The sequence below is a fragment of the Apium graveolens genome, chromosome 8, assembly GCF_009905375.1.
Source record: "Apium graveolens cultivar Ventura chromosome 8, ASM990537v1, whole genome shotgun sequence".
Lineage (NCBI taxonomy): Eukaryota > Viridiplantae > Streptophyta > Magnoliopsida > Apiales > Apiaceae > Apium > Apium graveolens.
Genome location: NC_133654.1, coordinates 146,679,893 through 146,704,650, shown reverse-complemented (window position 1 = coordinate 146,704,650; position 24,758 = coordinate 146,679,893). Strand labels below are relative to the sequence as shown.

General features: G+C 33.5%; 1 protein-coding gene across 1 annotated transcript; it reads right to left on the bottom strand.

Moving 5' to 3' along the window:
* Positions 1-5,481: 5,481 nt before the first annotated feature.
* LOC141677111 (uncharacterized) lies at positions 5,482-21,949 on the bottom strand. Its single transcript, XM_074482866.1, has 14 exons — positions 21,470-21,949; positions 21,270-21,349; positions 19,486-19,524; positions 18,770-18,788; positions 17,357-17,410; positions 15,068-15,195; positions 14,908-14,976; positions 13,724-13,809; positions 13,193-13,302; positions 11,816-11,866; positions 10,748-10,806; positions 8,447-8,491; positions 6,608-6,682; positions 5,482-5,939 (listed from the first exon to the last, which is right to left on the bottom strand). The coding sequence occupies exons 1-14, from the start codon at positions 21,861-21,863 to the stop codon at positions 5,820-5,822; spliced, it is 1,329 nt and encodes a 442-aa protein (XP_074338967.1). The 5' UTR covers positions 21,864-21,949; the 3' UTR covers positions 5,482-5,819.
* Positions 21,950-24,758: the final 2,809 nt, after the last annotated feature.

The following is a 24,758-nucleotide window of genomic DNA, read 5'->3' as shown; positions in this document are numbered from 1 at the left end:
AGCTTTGTCTGCCTCAAGATGCATCCTCTCCCCCTCCAGGCGTTTGATCTCAGCATCTTTCTCTTGGACAAGCAGGGTAATGTATCTCTCCAGGGATTTAACTTTGTCTTCGGCCTGGCTCTTTGCAGTGTCGGTAGCAGCAAGACGCGCCCTAAGCCTTGCAGCCATATTAGTGCTTTGCCTAGCGTGCAAGTGGAGCTCAGCTGCAGCCCTCACCATGGCCTCATCTGTTTGCTGCTCTGTTCTGAAGGTCCAACCTCTGACTTCATCCTCTGTGAAATCCCCAACTGAGGACGCGCCCAAATATCGCAGCACGAAGGATTGATCATCTGGCACTACCTTTTGGCGTTTGGAGGGCGCGTCCTCCACCCTTTCGGGAATATCTAGCATAGTGGTGTAAATTATCTTGGGTGGAGGAGAAGGAGTTGCAACAGGAGGGGGGGTTTTTGCCTTTGGATCAACCTTTGTAGGGGCCTGTTTTTTGGCCCTTAGCTTTTTGGAGGCCCCAATTGCGAATCCTTTGGGAAGAGAGGCCATATCTGCGATATAAACATGAAAAGGTATTAGTTAAGTACAAGAAGACGCGTCCTGGGAACAAGACGCGCCCATATCATGATATAAAATTCTACATGCATGACAGATATAGACGAATGCAAAGATGTATAAATGAATGTGAGAATGACACGTCCTAAAGAAGTGACGCGTCTTACCTAAGACGCTTTTTGTAATAAAGAGACGCGCCCGGGGGGTAGGGCGCGCCCAAGGTGATAGCGCATATGTAAAGTAACATTTATAAATCAGGCTAAAATTAAAGGAAAAAGGTGAGCATAAATATGACGCGTCCTAAAGCCATGACGCGTCTTATGTATAATAATTTCTTACCTTGCTCTAAATCCACCTTTTTGTTAACGTCTGGCTAAATAATTTATGTGGCTTGGAGCCCTTTGGATTTTTCGGAAGCGGTGAGGATGGGTTTCCCATTATGGAAATCTCGAAATTTGCAGAGAGAACCCACCCGTGGGGATAAAGCTCCTATTTTCTTCAAATTCTCTTCGGTAATCATGTCCTTGAGGTTGAAATATTTCTCAGCATACTGTAAAACCTTCTCTGCTCTCTTCTTCTTCTTTCCTGTTAGCTCTTTCTGAGTTTTTTTGTCTAGAGAAGGGAGAATAGGTTACAACAAGGAAAGAGAGAAGGTTATAAAAGAAAAGGCGCGCCCTGACAGAGATGACGCGTCCAAAACATTGAACTTACTTGGTTCCAAGTTGAAGTGAACGCGCGTCCTTTTGACATCATAAATGTAGAAAAATGGCTCCTTCCAGTCCCGTTCATGGCTGATTTTACCTTCATTAAATCCTTTGTTGTTCAACCATTTATTGACAACCAGGAAGTGGTACCCGGGAATTGATTTCCTGATGCTGTGGAAGAAGCTAAATTGTTTCATCGAGGGCGCGCCCAATCTCAGGTTATGGTACATAATGAACAGAGCCCAGGCTAGCTTGTATGAATTTGGTGATAGTTGGACTGGAGTCACGTCGTACCATTTCAAAATTTTCTTAATGTATGGATGTAAGGGCGCGCCCATACCCAAGGAAATTAACTTTGGAGTAAGCACCATTCTTGGGATCCTTTGGTTCCCAACATTGAAGATGTGCGGCCTCATGGTTCGAAGAGGGCGCGCCCAGATGCCCTCCATGTCATAGTATTTCATATGCCATTGGATTTCGCAGTCAGTCGCAGTCGAGTCAAGGGCAACATATGCTAGCTTACCTTCTTTCTTCCTTCTGGAATTTTTCTCTGCCTCAGTTAGGGCGCCAAGCCTGGCCCAGTCACAATCCACTTTAATATCTGAAGGTTCCCAATGTTCCAGGGGAGAGTCAGATTTCTGAGGGGATACAGGATATGTCTGGGGGTCAGGAACCCTCCTTTCGAATTCACTTACGCTGAGAGGTGACGCGTCCTGAGAAGGAGTCGCGCCTTGGGAAGCTGACGCGTCCTGAGAGTAGGACGCGTCCTCGTCTGAAATAGTTGTCCCTCGGGGCTTTTGGCCTGTAGTAGGAACAATCTCATCGTCCGTCCAATCTTCGATGGCAGCCCTTGTATGGAGAACTGGAGTTCTTTGCCTTTTAACTCCCTTCTTTTTCATTCTAGAACTTATGGGGACATGATCCATGGAGTCAGAGCTGGAATCAGACATTATAGAGCTTCTTGATTTAAGGGAACCAAAGACGTGTCTTTCTGCTCTAAGGAAGGAAATCGTCCAGTGAATTTCGGGAAAGTCGGGTTTGAAAGAGATTAGGTGCGGGGAGTAGATTCCAAGGCATTTGTTGAGGACTTTAAACGGATGAAATGGTGAGGAAGAAGACGCGTCCTCCAGCTGCAAAAGAATGAATAAACATTTGAGGACGCGTCCATATATAAAAAAAAAGAGAAGGAAAAAGAAGGGAAGGAAAGAAAAAAGAAGGGAGGATACTGGAAATATGGAAGGACGCGTCCTAGAAATCTACCGCAAGGGATGTACTATAAAGACGCGTCCTAGGATGCCTCTGGCACTATGTTACACTTGTTTGGAGCAGCTTAAACGTGTCTTAAATAATAGGATATAAGACGCGCCCTGATGGGAGGACGCGTCGGTTATGGTTGCAACGTAATGGAATCTTAATCGATTACAATCGATTTTGGGAAAAATTCTCTAAAAAAAACTAGAAACATGTGACTACAAGATTGAAGAAGCAAAGTATGATACAATTATAGATATATACGCATATACATACAAGGAGAATTAAGAACAGTGCATGGAAACTCGAAGCATATGAACGGGTTTTTGCTCATTAAACTAGATTTACTCAATCAAATAAGGAAGTAAAAGAAGATTTGTGTACCTTGTGAGTTGGTGGTTGGATTGAGCTAAAGAAATAGGGAAATGGCTGGATAGATCGCCGGATTTTAGACCTCGAAACTCCTGCTTAAAAAGGGCGGCAATGGCAGTTGTGTGAGAGAGAAAGAAGGATGGTGATGGTGATATGGTGTGACTGGGCTATTTATAGAAGGATGATTACGTGGATGATAGCTGTGTGCCACGGGAATAAGGTAAAAGCAAGACGCGTTCTGCGGCCATAACGCGTCCAATTGTTTTGGATCAAATTTTGTTACTCGGATTCAAGGATAAAAATTCCAATTTTGTTGTTAACTGCAAATAGAATTTGGGGGGTAGTTGTTATACCCAAAATTTGGCATTGGAGTGAATCGGGTCAGACGCAAGTTGATTAGAGTCAAACTCGGCGCTGTAAAAGAAGCGACGCGCCTAGTTACCTAGGACGCGTCCATTTTAGTGGAAGTGTTTACCAAAGTGGTCCTTTGAAAAGGGAGATAGAAGGCGCGCCCATGATTGTAGGACGTGCCCACATTGTGGAATGTTTATTCGCGATAATTTTGTTGTAAGAAGATTTGTAAGCACCTATCTAGTGGAGGACGCGTCCGGTAATGGTAGGCGCGTCGATTGTGATGGAAGTATCTAGCAATGGTGGTTGGGGTACGCGTCCAGAGGTTTAGGACGCGTCCTGTCTCTATGGAATGTTGTGAGGAGTAGTTGAAAGAAATAATGCAGGCTTTATAAAGGTAAAGACGCGCCCAATAGCTTAGGACGCGTCCTTTATGTGGCAGATGCATTCTCAAGGATGAACTCAGGACAAAGCATGCGTGGAAGGAGCAATGAAGGATTATTTTCACTAACGTATTTGTTGCAGGTACTCTTTGAAGAATTCCCTCCTTGAGACGGTCAAGGAGGGGGATGTCCGTGAAAAGCTTGAAGGCCTTCAGGGGTATGCCTGATGATTGAAGGTCTCCTCCTGTATTCAACGGGTGTCCTCGTTGGGGATGCGGGGTTAACTTTGGTGTGTGCTTTGGGAACTCTGTTCTTGTATTCAACGGGTGTCCTCGTTGGAGAACTTTGGAGTCATCCTACACTTTGCACCCACGAGCTTGGGATCACCTGTCCTGCTATCTGGTGGGTTATCCTCATTCGGGGGACAGTGATGCGTCTGGCACTTGGGGTAAATCGTGGTTATACCTGCGTTCGTAAATCAAGGGAGATAGCTGTAGCGGAGTGTTATCCTTGCGCAGGGAGATGCGCTATCCGTGAAGTCCTGCGATTACGGACGAGCCTTGGGCCTTCGCGGTTGGGCCTCATAGTTGGACATTCCTAAAGCTAGCGGAAGACGGATATTGGATGGGCTTCTACAGGACTTAGGAATAAGAAGTCTAAACCCATCAGACTTCTTGTTCTACGAGAACTACGTCAGGCTTGATCCCTATATAAAGGGTACGTAGGCACATTGAGAGGGTAAGAAGTTGAGAGCTGATAAGAGAGCCACCACTTACTCTGATCAATCTCAGCCTAAAACAACCACAATCAACCACACACCGCTTAAGTTTCCGGCAAAGAACCACCGTCACAGATTTTAGTTCCGGCGAGAAACCTCAATCTTTGTTGTTACTAGATTCCTCCGTCAACAATATCCACCTCAGTAACTAAATGTTTATTAAGCTATTGGCAATACACTGTCTATCAGTTGCATGAAATGCAAATTTTTAAAATAAATTCCAACATGTTAGTAATAAGGTTATATGCCTGTACAACACAACCAGCTCGTCATTTTTCTCTTCTAACTTATTCTGTCTGCGGATTTGAAGTGGCCAGGATCTTTTTCCAACATCAAACAGAATTAGTGCTTCCAGACATGAGCAAGCCCAACAGCTGACTTTACTATTTTTCTGGACTCCAACCTTACTAAAAAAAATTATAAAATTATATTTACAAAATTACCTACCTAGACCGTGCATCACACGGATTATAGGCTAGTATAATATAATAGACAAGAACAGCCTAATCCGTAATAAACGTTATCAACGAATATGTGGAGAGAGGGTACAGATAAAAAGTAGGAATTAAACTATACTCCCTCTCCCTCCGTCCCATTATACGTTTATTATTTTGAAATCTGATACTATTCATGATAATTAAGTTACGTTTAATCTATAAGATCAAATATAATCATGAGTAATCTTGAATTCGTATCTTTGAGTACATTAATATAATATAGTTTTAATATTTAATATTAATACAAAATTAAAGATATTAATAATCAAAAGTGTACATTAACAAAATTGTCCAACACAAATAAAAAATATTTTTAGGGACGGAGGTAGTATTTTTCTTAGAGAGGATATAAATACAAAGTATGAATTGAACTGTATTTTTTTGATGCAATGAGTTACAGTTGGAGGGAGACGGGTTTCTATTTAAAAAGGGATACTCATTAGAAACTAGCGTGTATGATGGGCATTTAGGGCCCAAAATATGAATATAGGTAAATCAGGCCATGATACAACAAATCTGGGTATTTTAGGCAATTTCTCAAGTCTTATTGCTCCCAAGGAGATGTAAACAAAAGGTATTAATTTGATGGAAACTGGATTGCATTGAACATAAACAAAAGGTATTAAGGAGGCATTTTATCAAGGGATCAACATATACTTTTCAGATAAAAACATCTCCCAGGAAAACTAAGCAAAGTAACTAACCCTGCATAGTGCATATTCATTCCCCTGGATTTCTCTACAAGTGACTATAGTTCCTTCGATTAAATACTTGAAGCCAAATTGGCTGCAAAGAGTAAGCACCTATAGTCCTATACTCATTTACATAGTCAATAGACTTTCTACACTAAATCATCCCAGCATGTCCTTGCATCTGCAACACTTTTCTGATCAAAAACAGCAATCGCACAATGTGCATTCCACAATATCAATTCTGCCAACTATTGCTTCTCAAGCTTCTTCCATAAATAAAGAGCTCTTCTTATCACTTTATCTGCTGAAAACCCTTCCGCATAAGCACTAATTGCTGTCAATAGGCTCGTGAATTTCTCCCCATTGTCCTGTTCATATTTATACGAGCAAAAGGAAAAATATCATATATTGAGTAAAGAAATACCGGTGTTTGTGGTGCTAGTAAGGTCATGAAGATATTTTTCATGATCTTAGTCCTGTGTTTCAATCTGGTAGTATAAAAGACAACCAATTTTGTCTAATATCAAAATTCCGCTATTGTGCCATCTATAGGCATGCATCAATTTGCTAATATAACCATGTACAATGAATTTTAGTTTTCGACCACATTCGACTCACAGGTGGGGTACATAGTCAACTTATCACATGCCTAACACTATGTACATACTCTCACATTTTTACTAACATGATATTTTATTGATTTTAGCAATATATATATATATATATATCCATCAAAACAATGAAGACAGGTGACACATACAATGAAGACAGGTGACACATGAAGATGGGGAGTGAGGACCAGATAAAAAAAGTTCAATACTAGTATAATAAATTGCACAATCACCCTCTGATGATCAACAAGCAAGAGTAACTCTGAAGCTAATCCCTAAAACCACAACTACCATATTATGCATCTACCAGAGGAAATAATTTGTAGGCAGAAAATCATCGACAGTTGTTGCAGAGTGTATACAGAATGTACACTTCACTATTAATATTTAGAGAAGGCAGATGTCAATAAGAAAGATTGTCAAACCTCTGGTTTGGTAAACTTGAGATCTGTTGTTGCAAAAGGGACCATGTAAAACGGTAGATCTGAACGCAGCAATGCCTGCCAAATGAAAAGACTTAAACAATCAAACAATCTATGGAAATGAATCCCAGCATACAAGTACATTATAAGTTCATTTGCCGCTCAGTAAACAGCTGATTCTTTACATGATTAGATCAGACAACAATAGTTTGTTTAAAAACTGATCCTGATTTCTTAGTAAAATAGACTTGAGGATGAATAGAAGCGCACTAGCAACCATCAATCGCTGCCATACTTTTCAATCCAAGATGTTTGAAATTCATAAATGAACATATGTATCAAAAGTAGCAATTTAGGCAGAAACCTTCATATAGAGTACAGGAGAGAAATATATTCATCTCTCATTATTTACCAAATCCAAATACAAATTTCAATCAGTAAACCAAAACAAGCTTATGCTACTTTTTCTTTTAAAGAATTGTTGAAATTCACTCATAATAGTCCAAAATGATTTTATACTAGAATCAAATTTATCCAAAATGACTACAGTAAAATCAAAATTAGAATCTTTTTTTTTCAAGTTTCATTTGTTAATTTTTTTTGTGAAGTTTCTATATTGTTAGTATTCTACATTAAAATCTAATTTCATGTTTTGTGAAATATAATTTTCGAATCGTTTATGATATTCTACAGTAGAATCAATTGTTCTCTCGAGAATACGGTAGTCAAATTAGCTGACAATAACTTTAGAATTTCTCCTTAGAACTCAAAATCATACAAGCTGAAAGACGACATTTTTTTAACCACTTAGCTGAGACTAAGACCATCAAGTCCTATCTAATGTTTATACTGAGAGAGGAATTGCCAGTGTTATTAAAGGCAAAAAGCACAGTGAAGCACGAGGGGTCGCCTGTAGCTTAAGCGATAAGCACAAACCGAAGCGCGGGCTTTTGTAAAAAAAGCGCACTATATAAAATAATGTATTTATATATATATATAGCTGTATATATATATATATATTAAGAATTTAAGATACATATAAACACTGGGCATATCATTAATAATTATAGCATTAAAAGATTGAACTAGACCAGTTTCATACTACTAAAAGATATCAAGCAGGGGATAAAATTAAAATTTGTCCATCAACATCTTCTTTCTCGTCCAAATACTCCCACTCTTCATCAGAATTAAGATAGAGACTCCTATTCTGCACAAACTCAATCTCCTCTTCTTCATTCTCATATTGAACATCCTCATCCTCGATCTCGTCAATTAGATGCCTAGAAGATCCAGAATTCCTGTTTGCACTTTTCGCTCTTGATTGTGACCTTGATCTATATAGTGGTTCTCGAACACCGGAAGCATTATAAACATCATTATATGTTAAGCCATCTTCTTCGTCGCATACATAGTCATTCTCATTTTCTCTTCTAAGCCTTCCGGTTAGTCATTCATTACTTTCATCAATATCATTGAACATATGATCAATGGTGTCTCGGAGTTCATAATGATGCCTCAAAGATCCGTTATATTTGACAAAGACAAGATTATTCAATTTCTGTTGAGCTAGTCGATTTCCTTTTTTTGGTTTTGATCTAATATTTTCTTTTATAATGAGATTAAAAAAAGGCCCCGTAAGTTGAAGACCATCCCAACTGTACAAGTAATATCAGATCTACTAAAAAGTACATATCTAAATAAAAGCCCGCTTTTTCACCGCTTTTATGCGCTTCTCGCTTCATCGAAAAGCCCGCTTAAGCAGGGCTTTTGAATTTACTCTGGGTTTTGTGTTAAGGTAGATAACAAGGTTAGATACGAGTGCTGGAAAACATGATTTACCAAATTCTTGCTTAGAATAGCCATCTCCGCATTTGAAATCAAAGCCTATATTAAGAAAGAGAAAGACAAAATGGTTATTACTATCACCAAGCTAAAACTTATTAAATATATTTAGTTATTAACAAGATAATCTGAAGCACAAGATTACTGCACACCTATGTAACTGCCTGAAAAACATAAGTGAGGCATACTCAAAGGCAGAAATGAGGGGCACTGTTGAACTCATAGTACTAACTCATTTATGCAAACTAGTTCCCTTTAGGACCTTAGTATAGTAGACTTAAGTAGCTATTGAGTATATCCAGTTACATAGAAGTCATACAGCATTAAGAAGAGCATAAACTTTGCTTTTGAACAGATCTTTATATTTTATTGGATAAGTAGGCACCATTCTTTTTACTTCAAATTAAAAAATAAGAATAAATAACTATTGTGCCCTTAAAGACCATTTCAGAAAAGATAATGAACAGTCTTCCAGAAACAAATAAACATTTTAACGACATTCACAGTGGATTATCTGTAGTATATCATAATCCACTTAGAATTCAAACAACCCCCCCCCCACCCTCTCCCCTGCGGTATCTTTTCCCAATACACAACACAGTTACACACAAGTATAAGAACCTATAATAGTCCATAATTACTTATCTCGGTGCGTCTTTCTTTCAATTACCTCTATTATTTAATTTTAAAAAAAATCCAGTGCAGGACAATTTATGAATAAGAAAAATGCAAATGTTCTATGATCCTTAAATCTTATATCCTATATATAATTGGAGTAAGGGGTTGGTGGTACAGTTTGGTCGTCACACAGGTGGGTTGCACGTGCAAAAGTATAGCTATAATATATACTATATTTATTTCATTTATTTAATTATTCTACTATAATATGTAATAATCTGTATAACAAACACAATAAGTAATTAATTAAGAAATTGACAACTATAATTCTCTATTCTTAAATGATATAAAATAATATTGAATTCTTTTTTAAAAAATTTAGAGCACATGAATCCTCTAAAACATAAAAACGAGGAATACATATAATAATATTTTATCTATTACCATTCAAAATGGAAATACAAATTTAGCAAAATAAAAATGGAAATACAGATCTAATAAATACATTATAGATTATATTTATTACATTTATTTTATTATTCTATTATAATATTTAATAATATGTATAACAAACACAATAGGTAATTACTTAAGAAAATGAACTATAATTAAATATTGTTAAATGATATAAAATAATGTTAAAAGTGTTATATATATAATACAAGCAACAATTATCTTAATAAGAATAAATATAAGCAACAATCAACAAATTATTTGTTATCTTCAAAATTTTGGAATGAGTAAGTTTGATTTAAAATATTTTTGAATAGATAATTTTAATTTTTATCTTATAAAATGAGGAACATATTTAGATTGAATTTAGGTATAAAATATTACATCTGTTTTGTTTCATTTTGTAAAATAAGAAAATTACGGATTGTCTTTTAAAAAATTTAGAGTACATGAATCCTATAAAACATAAAAACTAGGAATAAATATAATAATAATAATAATAAATAACTAATACAATTCAAAATTGAAATACAAATATAATAGAATATATTTAAAAGTACTAAGACAATTGATTACTAAAATAAAGTACTATGATAATTAGATCTAAAGTATTTTTTTTCAAAATCATTACTAGAATAGAAAAAATATATAATATAAAATATTCTCCTTATAAATTTATAATGTGAAAAAATCAGACAACGAAGAAATAAAATTAATTATAAAACATATGTTATATTAAGGTAATCAAAGGTCAAATATAAAAATACAATAATAACTAAATATATAAGTACAAAAAGTACAATTTTTTGAAAAATATATTATTTTCGTAAAATATAAAATTTGTTTAGAAAATAAAATTATTATTTTATAATTTAGTTAAAAAAAGAAAAAATATTCAGAAAAATTATATAAAGAAATGATAATCCCGTGCACGGGTACAAAGCTAGTTTGATTTAATGCTGGGAGTGCATGAAAATGACCATACTAAGGTTATCCATGTTTAATATCTTATTGTAAAGCTTCCCGAACTGTTCTAACTATAAACAAAACTTTCTATTGGTTTGTAAAATGTAAACAAAGGTTAATTAAGCAATAATAGCGCATGCCAGACTTCCTACATAAATTTCATTGAGAAAAACAAAGAGATCATAATTAAACAACAAATAAGACCTCTTCTTCAGTCAAAGATCACAAATTTAACGAACAATAATGTAGGTAATCAATAACCTTTCTGATTCTCTCTTCGTCGACTTGATCAACATTTTCCAACAAGTTCTCCAAAGTACCTTACACAACAATAAAGATAAAAAAAAATTGCAATTAAAAATCACATTCTTATGATGCAGCACTTGGAATGAAGATACAAGCAAAGGGAAATAATGGTAACCACTAAAAAATTATAGGGAATTAAGGACTATGAAAATTTAAAGATATTACCTGATTGAACAAGGGTGCTGATAACATAATTTAACTACCTCTAAGATTCGGTAACTCTATCTACATTTCCACCAGTGCAACTGGAGGTATATTTCAAAAATAGAACGGAACTCACTTATTTTGAGAAGGAAATTCTAGAGGTGTTAGATGTTAGCGAGGGAAGATGTAGAAAGTATGAGCTGAGCATTATTGACCACAGAAGAATTTAGAGATGATTGAAGAAATAGAAAACAGAAGGAAATAGATGAAGAAGAATGTTAGAAGCTAAAGATATGCACAAGGAGAAGATGACATCATGCCTCCTATAGTTCGCAATTAAAAATATTAGGATATTGGGCAAGTATCCTGCTGTTTATTTATTTTCACCTTTTAGACCCATATTACTTGAAATGTATTAGGGGTCAGTATTTTGGGCTGTGCCTAACTTGGTGATTCGTCTCCTAGATGTTACGTCGATGTGACGATGCCTTAGCTAAACATTTTGAGAGCCAGATGCCTGGGCATAAAATAGCAGCCTATACACCGCCAAAGGACCAAATTGTCAAAGTAAACACTCATTGCTGTAATTGTCACATAATTACCCAATTTAAAATTAAGCTTCTACCTGGTAATTTGCAAAAAAAAATATAAAAAAAAAAAAGGAAACCCCACTACTATTACTTTTGGAAAGTATGACTTCTTATCAGAAATACTATATAAACCCTCCTAAATGTCAACAGAAACTACTCACCATATAGGCATATACACTGTATGATAGTGAAAATTACCGAAAGGAAAGCATCATAGTAAGAATCGAAGTTGCACACATGCAGATCCCAAGCATAATAAATAATAAATATGTATTTTAGATTAACTTACCAAATTTTGTAATCAACTGCAAAGCATGCACATTCCCGATTCCATCAACTCCTACATAAGAACATTAAATAATATAAATGATGCATGAAAAGTATAGGAAAGGGGTTTAACAAGGGGATAAATACCTATCTCCCCAAAGAATTAGCAGAAAACATATATAGATATATATATATATATATATATATATATATATCCACAGAGTTATTATAAAATACACATAATTGATATATTTCAACCCTAGCAATAATGATTATTACAAATGCATAAATACATATCCTAATTTGGAGAACAAGATCCTATAAAAGAGAAAACTACTCCTAATTGATAACTACAACTGAATGCTAATTTACAACCATAGTTAATAAAGAAAATATTTGTCTAATTCTTATAAATTTAATTTATCCTTACAAATAGATATAAAGTAATAAACAATCAGCAGCATAACTCCGTGTTCCACATCAATATTTAAAAAGTTACTATGCTGTTTTATGTGCTCTGTTAGTATTAAGTTATTAGAACATTAAAACTAAAAATCAAAGGAAAACATTTATGAATATGTCAAATAAACAGAAAAAAAAACATTCTGGATAATATATGGAAAATGTAAGACCGGTCCATACAAGTATTCGTTCGATAAAATTATTCATCTCTCTGTAAATACTTTTTAGCTGTAAGTAGTTAACATTGAGAAGTAGATAAGAGTTTCATTGTACGTGAATGAAAATTAGGGCTGTGCATGGACATATTAATGCTAAATGAGGTGCTCATGCAATTTTTAAATCTGTCGATAATATTTAATTGTCATAAGTACATACCAAGGACATTTGAATATTTTATTACTATTAAACTGACAATGTCTAAAACTGTTCTTTCTCTGTATTTTTGCTAAACCTAGTCTCCGTAAATTTAGAAGGCAATGTGAACAATAATTAAAGCGTTGGGCCGTGGCTCCAGAAACCCCCCCCCCTCCTTTCTTTTCCCAGATGAACTTACTTAATTTAATAATCCTTCGCCCCTTTTACAAAATGGAACAAAATAACTAATTTCACAATACTGATAATACAGTCAACAACTAAATAACTTGACAGTAAATATTTTAGCTCATAAGGATGCTTTGTACTATTCACATCACAATAGTGCATAACTTGATTGGTGATATATTCAGTGTATAAAGACCTGAATGTAAAATTCGCTCAGTATGTTCATCACATTTTCTGAGTCTCAAACGTAGAAACAAACTGAGCATTGATCCTATATAAATTGATTGCATGTTTCCTTTCTTTTGCAAAACACATTAATAGTACATGTAGCATGAAGCCACTTGTATTAAGTTAACATGATTTATAATTGTATGAAGTAATTAAAAAAAAACTAAACCTGGTATATTATCAGCTCTGTCACCCACAAGTGATATTATATCAACGAACTGAGCAGGTTTAAGCGTTCCATACTTTTTAGCAAAATCCTCTATGCCAAACGAAGTCATCCTGGAATAAAAAAATATATGCAGTGTGAGAAACCCCAGTCAAAAACATTTACAGAAGAAGCTAGTTGGCTGGGGAAGCACAACGACTACCATGTAAATCTTCATCTTAGAGCTCTAGATGGGGCCAAAGAGAAGCTTTAACCAAGAACCATATCAGAACTCAGAGTTGTCTTAATTTCAGTAACAATATAGCTACACACACACACGCACAGATATATATTTATATACACACACATTTGTCTTTTTAAATATAACAGATACAGGGTGGAGGATTTTTTGATAGCTAGTGGCAAAGCTTCTTCAACCTTCTCATATGATCAACGTCATAGGTTCAACTCCTCACTCCCCTCCCATAAACATAGAATACCACTGTATGAAAAAAGTAAATAATACACTAAAACGAGGTACGGGGTGATACTGACTCTAATCCACGAGGAGCGATTCGCAGAAGGCGTAAAGAAGGGGATAGAATTTGAAAGAAGTCTTTGTCCGGGGAGACAACTCGTACCTGTTGGTAAAGATAATACAACACCGGATAAGAAAAAATATTAACACGCAACATGATGTAATTAATATATTTCGAACACTTCATGCTTACTGCACAAGCAGTGTCATTCTTTCAGTAAAAAATAATGTATCTAGCCATATCAACATTGATGGCTAAATTCGTAAATGCATATAGCACAATAAACAATAAAAATTACCTTCATGCTTATGCAAGGGGTATATTTAGCAAATCGTCAAATAAAGTTAACCAAATTTTTTTTAATCATTTTTCCAACTTTTATTCTGGTATGCTTCTTCTACAGGAAACCATCTTCTCAATTTGAAAAGAAAATTTTCTCATCAGAGAATACAGTAAAATATTTATAACATTTCTAACAACTTAAAACTTTATAGGATGCCCATAATTATATAACAGGCCCTTGAAAATTATAAGAACTGCAAATTTATGATCACATGAACAATATTTCCTTGAAGTATGGTACGATCTACAAAGTAAGCTTCTTTTGCAAGCCTAGCCCTATCCAAAGAATCAGGTCGAGGAACAATGCAAAAATTAAGTTTGAAAGTCTTTACAGTATTGTTTTACGTTGTTATAAATGACTTCAAAAGAAGAAATATCTTAGCCTTTCCCATTGATAACCGCACGACAAAAGGAAAGGGGCAAGTTACTTTTTAAAATTACAATAGTTTTCAAGCTTATGGTTCAAAGTTTGTAGCTCATGTAACAATTATTCAACCCTTATCCAATGGCCAAGTCTGTAAAAACCAATGTGCGCTTGCACGTGAACAACACACCACAGGCCTATCCCAAAGTGCTAGTTATAGGTTTACTTGAGTTCTAAAATTGTGCTCATAGAGGCATCCAAATTTACTATGCTCATTAATGTAATATTACAGCTAATATTCCAGTTTGCTGATGTGGTAAGATTATGGATACATAGATGGACTACAGAAACAATAGCACTAGTTTTGATAAAAGGACAGTGTTTTGTATCAACGAAAGATTATACACCGAAAATAGGAACAATACCTCCCAAAGAAAGCTTTGTGCATAAAAATGTCATGGTATGACGCAATGGATATAGATTTCACAAAATACCTTATACCCATCACTGACACTCCTTAAAGATAAAGTTCCTATAACATCATCAGCTTCAACACCAGGCACCTGATATAATCATTCCATGCTCATGTACCACGATAGTATCATTTACAAAACGTATAAATACGATCTTATATTAGGTTCATGCAGTTCTCACCTCAACTACTTTAACGGACATAGCTTTAAGGGAAGCTTTTAAATATTGAAGTCCTTGAACCACAGTATCAGGTGTTGGAGATCGGTTACTCTTGTAAGGAGGGTAAAGCGTGTGACGGAAGTTCAAGCCTACACATAATATCGGCATATCATGTCAAACCTGCATTTCTTCATACAACCAGAAACATAATTTTCCAGGACATAGGCATCTAAGAAACACAAATAGTAAAAATCACCATACAAACTGATTGCTTAATTTCTATGATGCATGCTTTAAGAAACTTCCAATAATTTTTTCAATTTACTGTTTCATGATCAAGCCACCTTTAGAGTTTTATTTAGATATTTAGAAGTTAATAACAGTTTCATTTATTTTGTGTCTTATGTAGTAAGTCAGATTCTGGGTTTTATCCGGCAACCTATTGTTAGATATGGGTTCAATACATTGTACGACTCTTCTTGTTATGCTATAATTAAATCCGGGGTATTCCGGTTATCTTTAAAACCTCTGGTGGATTCAAAATTTGTGACAACCTGCCGGAAAGCAAAAGATTGGGAAATCAAAGTAATAAGATACCATACTACATATAGTAATAGTAGGTATAGGTGAATTTGACCTGACCACAAATAAGCAACAAAAGCAAGGATAAAATACACTATTTGGGTGATTGATTCCCAACTCAATCACTACCCCAATACAAATCCCAAGATGCAATTGATTGCAAGCAATAATTTCAGGAAATTGTATATATAAAATCCAAGCACAAACAAATTTACGTAAAATATTTATATAGGACCAATAAGTAAAACCCAATGGGCTTAATAAACCAAATCCCACAACAAATGGGCTAAAATTAATAATCCACTAAATAATCAGTATCTATACTTCATAAATCCATATATAATTATATCTCCATATCACAAAGCCTATACCAAGTCACAAACTAGGCTGAACAAATTTGTAAATTTGGCTGTGTTTATTACTTAGCAAACCTGAACTGCTAGAGAACAATATGAAAATTAAAATCAACCACAAACAGCTTTGAAATTCTACCAGAACTCAGTAATTGTATATGGTAAATTTGTGACTATCCGCATAAACTGTTTTAGTTCACCTCTGTGCACAAAAAATACAAACATTAAACCCTTTCTGTTTACACTGTGTGTCTGTCTGTGATAAAAAAAAAATGTATTTTTGGGAGCATGCGGCAAAAAAGAATTTCATCGAAATGCACCATCAAAGAGCATGTAATGACAAATGATGAAATATTAAGTTCCATAAAAACATGATATATTTCTTACACCATTAGTTACCAAAAAACTATATTATGGAAATATAGAGGAGCATCCTCTTTGAATTGAAAAAATGTATTACAAATTTATTAGATATGTATCTCAACAAAGAGTTGAGCGCTTTGTAGGCTTGGTACTGGTAGAAGGACTTCTGCACATGAATGTGTCGGATAGTCTACAATTACATGATAAAAACCATCTCTTGACGGAATATGTGTTAGTTTCTTATATCGAAAAATACTTCTGCAAAGGGCCAAGAAGAAATCTTTGTGCGCTAATCACATTATTACTCTTATATTCGTAAATTAGTTTTAGAACCCCACCACATTTGTTAATAATCAGCTTACATGAGCCTAAAGTGATTTTTTCCTGATTACGAGATTGAATTTTCAACATATTATATTTAATAATGTCCCCTGACAAACTCATGTCAAGTCCATTGATTGCTAACCAAAAAATAGAGGATCCTTGACCAACTCCATTCAACATTATCTGTGCAATTATAGCTACATTAAATGCTCAAATATATAATATAATACTGTATTCTATAAGACGTTAGGACTGGTCAAAGTTTTGGAAATGCAGTGGATATTAGAATTGTTAGATGTTATACGTATTAATATCACTTAGAAGTACAAATGTGCACCAATCTTATATTGGCACATTGTTTAAATGTCTAAGATGGTGACTTATTCCAAAAGATGCAACTATTTGTTTTAAAAGGTGCACATGAGTAAACCGATTTACCAATATTTCAAAGCATACCACAAGTGCATGTGATTGATTTTAACAGGTATATGTCAATTGTCAGATATATATTTGATGAAAGTACAGTCCCGTCTCAATCAATATTAAACGAAAATGACGTTCGAGATATGTCATTTAGTCGTTATTTGTTAAACTTTGACTTCCTTCAAATTCCCGATAGTTTCTATCATGTTACTACTCCCCATTAAACTCATTACGCCACAAAATATATCAACCAAAAGAGACATACCTTTGGCCACAAAACTTTGTTTTGCTGAAACAGGGACATGACCATATGGTATTCCTGTACAGAAAATATTTTTATCAACTTATTGTTTGACCAAACATGCTTTAAAACTGATTATGGTACTCTAGTGAAAACCAGTCAGACTGCAAGACTGACGATTTTCAACATATAATATACAGCTAAAGAAAGAGAGGTTCCATATTAGTCTCTTTGAAGGTCATGGTTCTAGACATCTACTATGGCTACGTGACGCTTAAAAAAATGCCTGAAGTGGCAAACCTTAACATGATAACCCAAACCCCACTAGCACTTAACTACAACATATAGACAAAACGGAAATGCAACTAAAAACAGGGAATATTACAATGTACAAGTAGTCAACTACTAAATACAAATATCCTGTACTAATAAATTACAAAAATAAAGAGCTGCATTAAGAAAGAGAAAACATCATGAAAGTAGCCTCCACCCACTACAAGTTTCTTATAAAAGAAGAAAACCAAGTTCAGTAACTTTAAGGGGGGGGGGTACTAAAAGACATAGAACAGCCAGATATAGGGAAAGCATAATAAATTTACCATAGGAGTTGGCGTTCAGGAAAAGGTAAAATAGATCTTGATTACAATGTATTCATCAAACAAAAAATAGATGCTTGAAAAGAAAAAGTGCACTGTACAGATACAAAAGAAAATAACCAGTTGAAGAAAAAACAATAATTTAGCAGAGGACCCTACTAAACCAGGAATAAATATTCTTATATGTCAACTGTATTCAAATCTCTATGGTTGCATATGTTCTCCATTATGAATAAAGCAATACCAAGCTTCAGATTGGCAATTAAAAATGAACAAATTACATTAAAAGATTAGTTCAAAAATATTGCCCCAACAACAAAGGAACCTATGGGGGGGCATTTTCGGGGAGCATGGTTAAATAATATCAAGATGCCCTTGCATTACTCTTCAAGAACGTCCAGTCTAGTAAATGTACATAGACACAATCAAAGAATCTGGAAAATAGAATGGAAGATTAAGCCCATTGCATAAAGCTCCCTCATCAGCAGAATCCAAGAAGGTCCTGATTTATGCAGCCATACCCTCACTAAAAGACACGCTATTTCAAGGGTTTAAACCCTCAACCAAGCAGATAGAAAGTGCACACTTGGCCATCAAGCCAAACATGAGCTTTAATGTAGACTATAACAACATACGTGTATAGTAAGACGAACTTTGTAAAGAAAAAACTTTATTTGTCAGGAAGTAATTTGTTTATCATAGTATATTTAAATTTAGAATGCACTGCATCACAAAATTATAATTATAAGAAAACTTGCAAAATAAACATGGAGCACAAACATAGTAGCTAAGGATAAAAGTAAAAAGAAACAAATATATGTAATTGAACTCTAGATCTTACCATCATGGTCGAAGACAACCTGCAGAAAAGAACCGAAGTGTTGAGCATAAGTAAACACAGGATTATAGATATCCGAAAGTGTTCAATACAAGAGGACATAAAATGATGATAAAATTACTGATCACTCGTCCAATAATATGAATGCATGCAGCAAAAAGTGTAGGTTTCAACTTCTTCTCATGTTAAACCCAAACAAACTTCATTACCCAAGCTAATATGACAAATTTATTCAGTAAAAACATTATATTCTCCTTTTTTTATTGAACTTTAAAGAAGTAATGTAGTTTGAGAGAAGGCGACAAAGGTGCGCAATTTCTAATTTATTTTTTTTATGAGAGATTAGAAGAGGAACAAGAACAGAATATAAAGTAAGGACATGGATGACTCTAACTCTTGGCTTCCACTTTTTTACCTAATTCAAATATTATAGATGCCCGCACAAAGGAAATCAGGAAAATTAAAACAACAAGAAATAATATTAGTTATGCATCACCTTTACACAATCTAAGAATTTAATAACACAATTGCTTGAGCTAGTTTTCATGTAACCAACTAGAATGAATGACCCAGTTTTGACTGTACAAGCATGATTGAAAAGTAAACAAAAACTACTCAACAGACAGATTTCAATATATCCGTACCTACTATATGCCATATGCAATAAATAAATATGGATAAATTGAATATATATGGAGAGACGGAGAGAAAATGCATACCGCCACATGTGAAGGAATAAATTCTAGAACATCAATTATCTGAAACAAAAATATATGTGGTCAGTTACAAGTAATAATTCATAAAACATATGCATAATCATATGAAACTACTAATACTTAAATTGGGGAAACTATTTATAACAGAGACATATTGCTTATTAGAAAAGTTAATGAGATGTCCTGGAAATCTTAAATAAATTGAACAACAATATCATTGTATTTAACACTTCTTTCGAGATTATAGACTGAACCCCAACATAAAAAAAAACTGAACATTTATTGACTATGGTCACAAGTGTGAAAAGCATAATTAAAATAATGCATAATGCATGCATAAATACAAACATACAAAAACAATACGTCTACCTGTGGGCTTGTATATATACAGATACACACACAGATATTTATGGTGTGTGTGTGTGTGTACATAAACATTTAAAATAAAAGTGTACTCCTGATCGATATTATAGGTTTAGGAAACAATGAAGTTGTTTTCGCAAGTACATTTAGTGATTCTGATTGTGTTCAACCATTTTCAGAAGTTCTTACACCATGGTTAATGTGTGTGCAACTCTCACAAGTCTCCACATGTACCTATGTATAATACAAAGTTGCAGCTTAGAGTCCCAAATATGATTTGTGGTACATAATTGTTTTTTAGGGTGTGTATATTTACAAATATAGATATGATCTTATTTCCTATAATCAGTTTGCCATCCCTTGTAATTTTATAATCATTCTTTGGTCTAGCAACACCTCGAAAGTTCTTATATTGATCATTGAGCTTCTTTGGAAGACTCACCTTGTAGAGTTTATGTCTTTATTTACCTTGGTTAAATTAAACATGGAAAAAGTTAATCCCTTCCGCTTCCAGCTTTTTGGCTGGTCATTTAATTGGTCCAATACAAACCGATAGGCATGAAAGACATAAATCTACAAGGCTTGGTCTCTAAAAGTTCTTGTAATGGCATGCAGTCTAATGAGGACAACTAATTTATTTCTGCAGTATATTTAGGAGATCTAGTGAATTCTAATGGTTTCAATGATTTGGCTAAAGAGGGATGATAGGGCACTATAGAGGTAAGGTAGCTTAGTTTTTCAGCAAAAAGGATTTTATTAATTATGGACCTTTAATAGTCAAGATGATTTCATTTCCCTGGCGTAAGCAGTGATGCGAATGGAATATGTGAAGCTCAGTTTTAAAAGGCTGTTTACATACCTTTCTAGGAGAATTCTAATACTCCTATCTAAAGCTACAAATCAACACTTCTCCCATAAACATCATCTTTTTCGTACTAAAATGAAATGTGGCACGTAGAGTAAATGTAATTTATCTTGGCAAGGAAAATGGAAGAATTAAAGTAGCCAAATCTGAAATAATGTAGTGTGTACATGATAGCAATCACTTAAAAGATAATCTTTTTTCTAGGTATTAATGAAGGGGATAGCACAAGGACACTAACTTTGGCATCCTGATAGGATATTCAAATTTAAGTAGAATTTATGTAAGTAGTAAATGTGGTTATAACTGCCTATGTCAAGGTTGCGTCCAAATAATATGAATATACAACTGAGCAACTCACACATAATACCTTGTAGAAGAGTATATGATGTAACACTACATATCTATAACACAAATTCAAGTTGAAACTTTAGAAAGTGAATGCAAAAAACCAAAGACAAGGGGTAGAAAACCATAACATCAAATAGTAAAAGTAAAGGTAGGTAATTAAAAATTGAAATGCGGAGTAAGAATGGGTTTACAGGGGCAAGGCAGGACTCACAAGAGACAGAGCTGTAAATATAGTCAAAACCCAATCTCCGTTGCCATCAGCATGAGAGAGATGACCATGGTGGAGTTTAGCTAGAGTAGAGAAATCAGAAATAGAATAAGGCAACATTAATAATACATAAGATGAAGGTGTAGGTGGGTAATAGGTATAGGACATGGCAACTTGATGAGGACATAAACAGTAGTACATACCAAGAAGCTTGTAGTAAGCACGATAAATGACAGAAGTGCCATCAATAAGCATAACACGACCATTGGAAGAATGAATCCCAACTGAATCCGTAGAAGGTGGTTGTTGGCGTTGGGTATAATTTAATAGTGTGGTTTGGGCAAGTGATTGAGGAGGAGGAGGAGGAGGAGTTTCCAAGCTACAAGAAGAAGAAATTGGGTGTAAATTGGTGGGGTTTACGATATTAGAGGAGACAACACTACTACTACTAGTACTGGTACTAGTACAGTAAGCCCTCTTATTTACTTGAAAAATTGAACAAGATCTTGGGGAGTCAAGGCCAAGGCGGCAGCAATTGAAAAATCTAGAAAAAACAAGAGAATGAGTGTAGCAGCTCAACGCCATGGGATGTAGCATCACCCCGTTTAATTTACAATCCCCCACCCCAACCTACTACTGGGGTTTCGCTACTCTCATTATAACTGGATTTCCCATGGCTTTCCTTTCTTCCCTGCCTTTATACGATAAGGGGCCAAAAATTATCTCCAAAAATAACCCATGATTACTCAATGCACTAAATTTTTACTCTAATTACAATAATTTTTTAATTACAAAAATTGCAATTACAACTTTTTTAATTGATCATTAAGTGAATAATATAATTTTTGTTATAAAATAATATGACATATGTACATAATTTATTAATAATTAGACCATCTCTCATCCAATTTCAAAATTATACTTTTACTGAAATAATCTATATAATAATTTGTCTACATAAAACTTAATCTGCATATATTCGAGTTGAATTTAACAATAATGTAAATTTTATATTATTTAGGCGTTAAAGTGTGATGAATTAGAAATTATTTTTGTTTTGAGTTTTCATTTAATAATAAAAATAAACACAATTAAATGTTTACTATGAAATAAATAGTTTATAATTGAACAAAACTAAAAATCTAAATCATTGGAAAGTATATTTAATATACTTCAATAAATAATTTTGATTTTTGTAAATAATATAAGAGTAGTGGTTAATCATTGGTAAAAAAATAGTTATTTTAACCATTAAAAATAAATATGATAATTAAAAAGGATAAAAAAGGACGAAGGAAGTATACTTCAAAAAAGTACGTGAAAAGCATATAAATCGAATCACATAAAATAAGTACTCCCTCTATTCCTTTTTAGTTGTGACATTTCTATTTTTATTAGTAAATTTTGATTTACAAAAAAATACAACTAATATTTCTAATTATTCAATCAAAATATATTAAATACATGCAAAAATCAAAGCGTCATATAAAAAACAAAAATGCTCAGTTGAAAAATAAAGAATTTTATCTAGCCAAGATAGTTCAATCTTTTTTACACACTTTCTCTTTTTTGTAAGTATATATTTTTACTTTTAATAAATAATTTTTTCTATGATTTTATTCCGATTACAAACATATTTTACTAAATTTTGTGACCTTACTTTTACATGTTCGCTTTTTATTTTACAATAATTATTATTATTTAAATTAAGTATAAATATTTTTTAATTCAAGAATAGTATTTTCATATTTTTTGAAGTAATTGTATTATATTAAATTACATGTTAACAATTATTTTATCAAAAATATTATTAATAAGACAATTTTGATTAATAAATCGATGCAATTTGATTAGTTTTGGTTGACACAAGGTTATGATTACTAGGCTATTATTTTTTTTTTTATTTTGCTAAATTGATTATTAGGCTATTTAATGCTTCCAATATTACAATACTGCTATTTAATGCTTGTAGAGTTAGATATGAGGGATATAATGGTAATTAGCACCACCCAAATAACCTGTTTTTAAAGTTTTTAAACAAAAATAACCCTTTTCCAAGAAAATAATGATCGTTCTATTACATAAATATGAAATGCGTAATGTGTTTTAGGTAACTCATGTACACTAAGGTGGGACAGGGAGTAAGATGAGAGGAGTAGTAACATAATCGTAATAGGCAGATATATATTAAGTTGATATTTTGGACCATTTTTGTTGGACCATTTAAAAAATTCAAACAATACTCTATTATCATATGTATATTATGTCAGTTAAAATTGACAAATTTTTTAAAATCGTTATTTTTATCATTCTCTCACCAAAAATGGGCTATTTTTGTCACTCACCCAAATATCGCTTATACGTTTTGTAAAACAAACCAAAACGTTATATGATATAGATATATGGTTTTGTTTCTTTTTATTTTTAATACCACAAGCATTATTTCATGTAACGTTTATGGTGCTTTTTGTTTTTTAAAAAAGTTTTGTGGTTTTTATAGTGCGTCATTTTGGAGGGAAAAATACTACTTAATGTTATGTTTTTAATACTTATTTTAAATTTAATATTTTTAAAATTTAAGAGTATATCATAATTTAACAATTATTAATTTATAGGGTTCAATAATTCTATTTTGAATTTTAAAAATATTAAAAAAATAAATAAAAAAATAAATCTAATTTAATAAATTTTAACATATTAGTTTTCACCAATCCCCTTTTGGATTTTACAAATATTAAAAAATAAATTAATTAAATATACATCGATTTAGGGTTCAGTGCCCTATAACCTAAACCCTAATTTAATCTAGAATTTAGGGACTAGAAACCAAAAATGTAAATTCTAAATAAAACAATTTAAAAAATTTTAAATAATGTTTTGGGGTTAAAATGCTACATGAAGTTGTGTCTGGGGATCAAAACGCTACCCGATTCAGCGTTTACAAAATAAGAAATTAAAATATTTAAAAAAGGCAAAACGTGCCTATACATAACTTTTGCGTTTAAAAAAATGAGTTAGTACAAAATGTGAGTGGTATAGCGTTTTGTCAAAAGGTTATTTCGGTTCGCGTGGTCAGGTATCATTCTAGGTCATAATTTTTAAAGTTGATATTTTGGACCATTTTTGTTGGTCCCTAACAATGCAACAAGAATTACAGAAAGGGAGTTGAATGGAATTCTTGAAACTTTTTCTGAATTAAAAAGTGTTCTATCTTAATAATATATAAGTATTTGATTTGCAAAGTGCGGAATAAGAAGTTAGTAAAATCAAAACACAAGTCTTTAAAAACTTTCTGGTGGATTTGAATGTATCCACCAGAGATATATATTATATCAAGAGAACTCTGTGTAGCAATAATAGCTTACAGCTGCTTACAAATATGAACAACTAAGTGTAAAGAGAAATGCTAAAGATGCAACTTACAATTGTTTCTCTGAGAAAAATGTTCTTAGTCTTTTTGTTGTTCTATTTGCTACTTCTTGGTTTATATAT

Excerpts from the sequence above, each read along its gene's own strand:
- LOC141677111 (XM_074482866.1), bottom strand. The coding sequence starts at position 21,863 with ATGCTACATCCCATGGCGTTGAGCTGCTACACTCATTCTCTTGTTTTT. Across the intron at positions 10,807-11,815 it reads GCAGTTGATTACAAAATTTG|GTACTTTGGAGAACTTGTTG; the intron begins GTAAGTTAATCT and ends TTGTTGTGTAAG. Across the intron at positions 8,492-10,747 it reads ACGAAGAGAGAATCAGAAAG|GCTTTGATTTCAAATGCGGA; the intron begins GTTATTGATTAC and ends TTCTTAATATAG.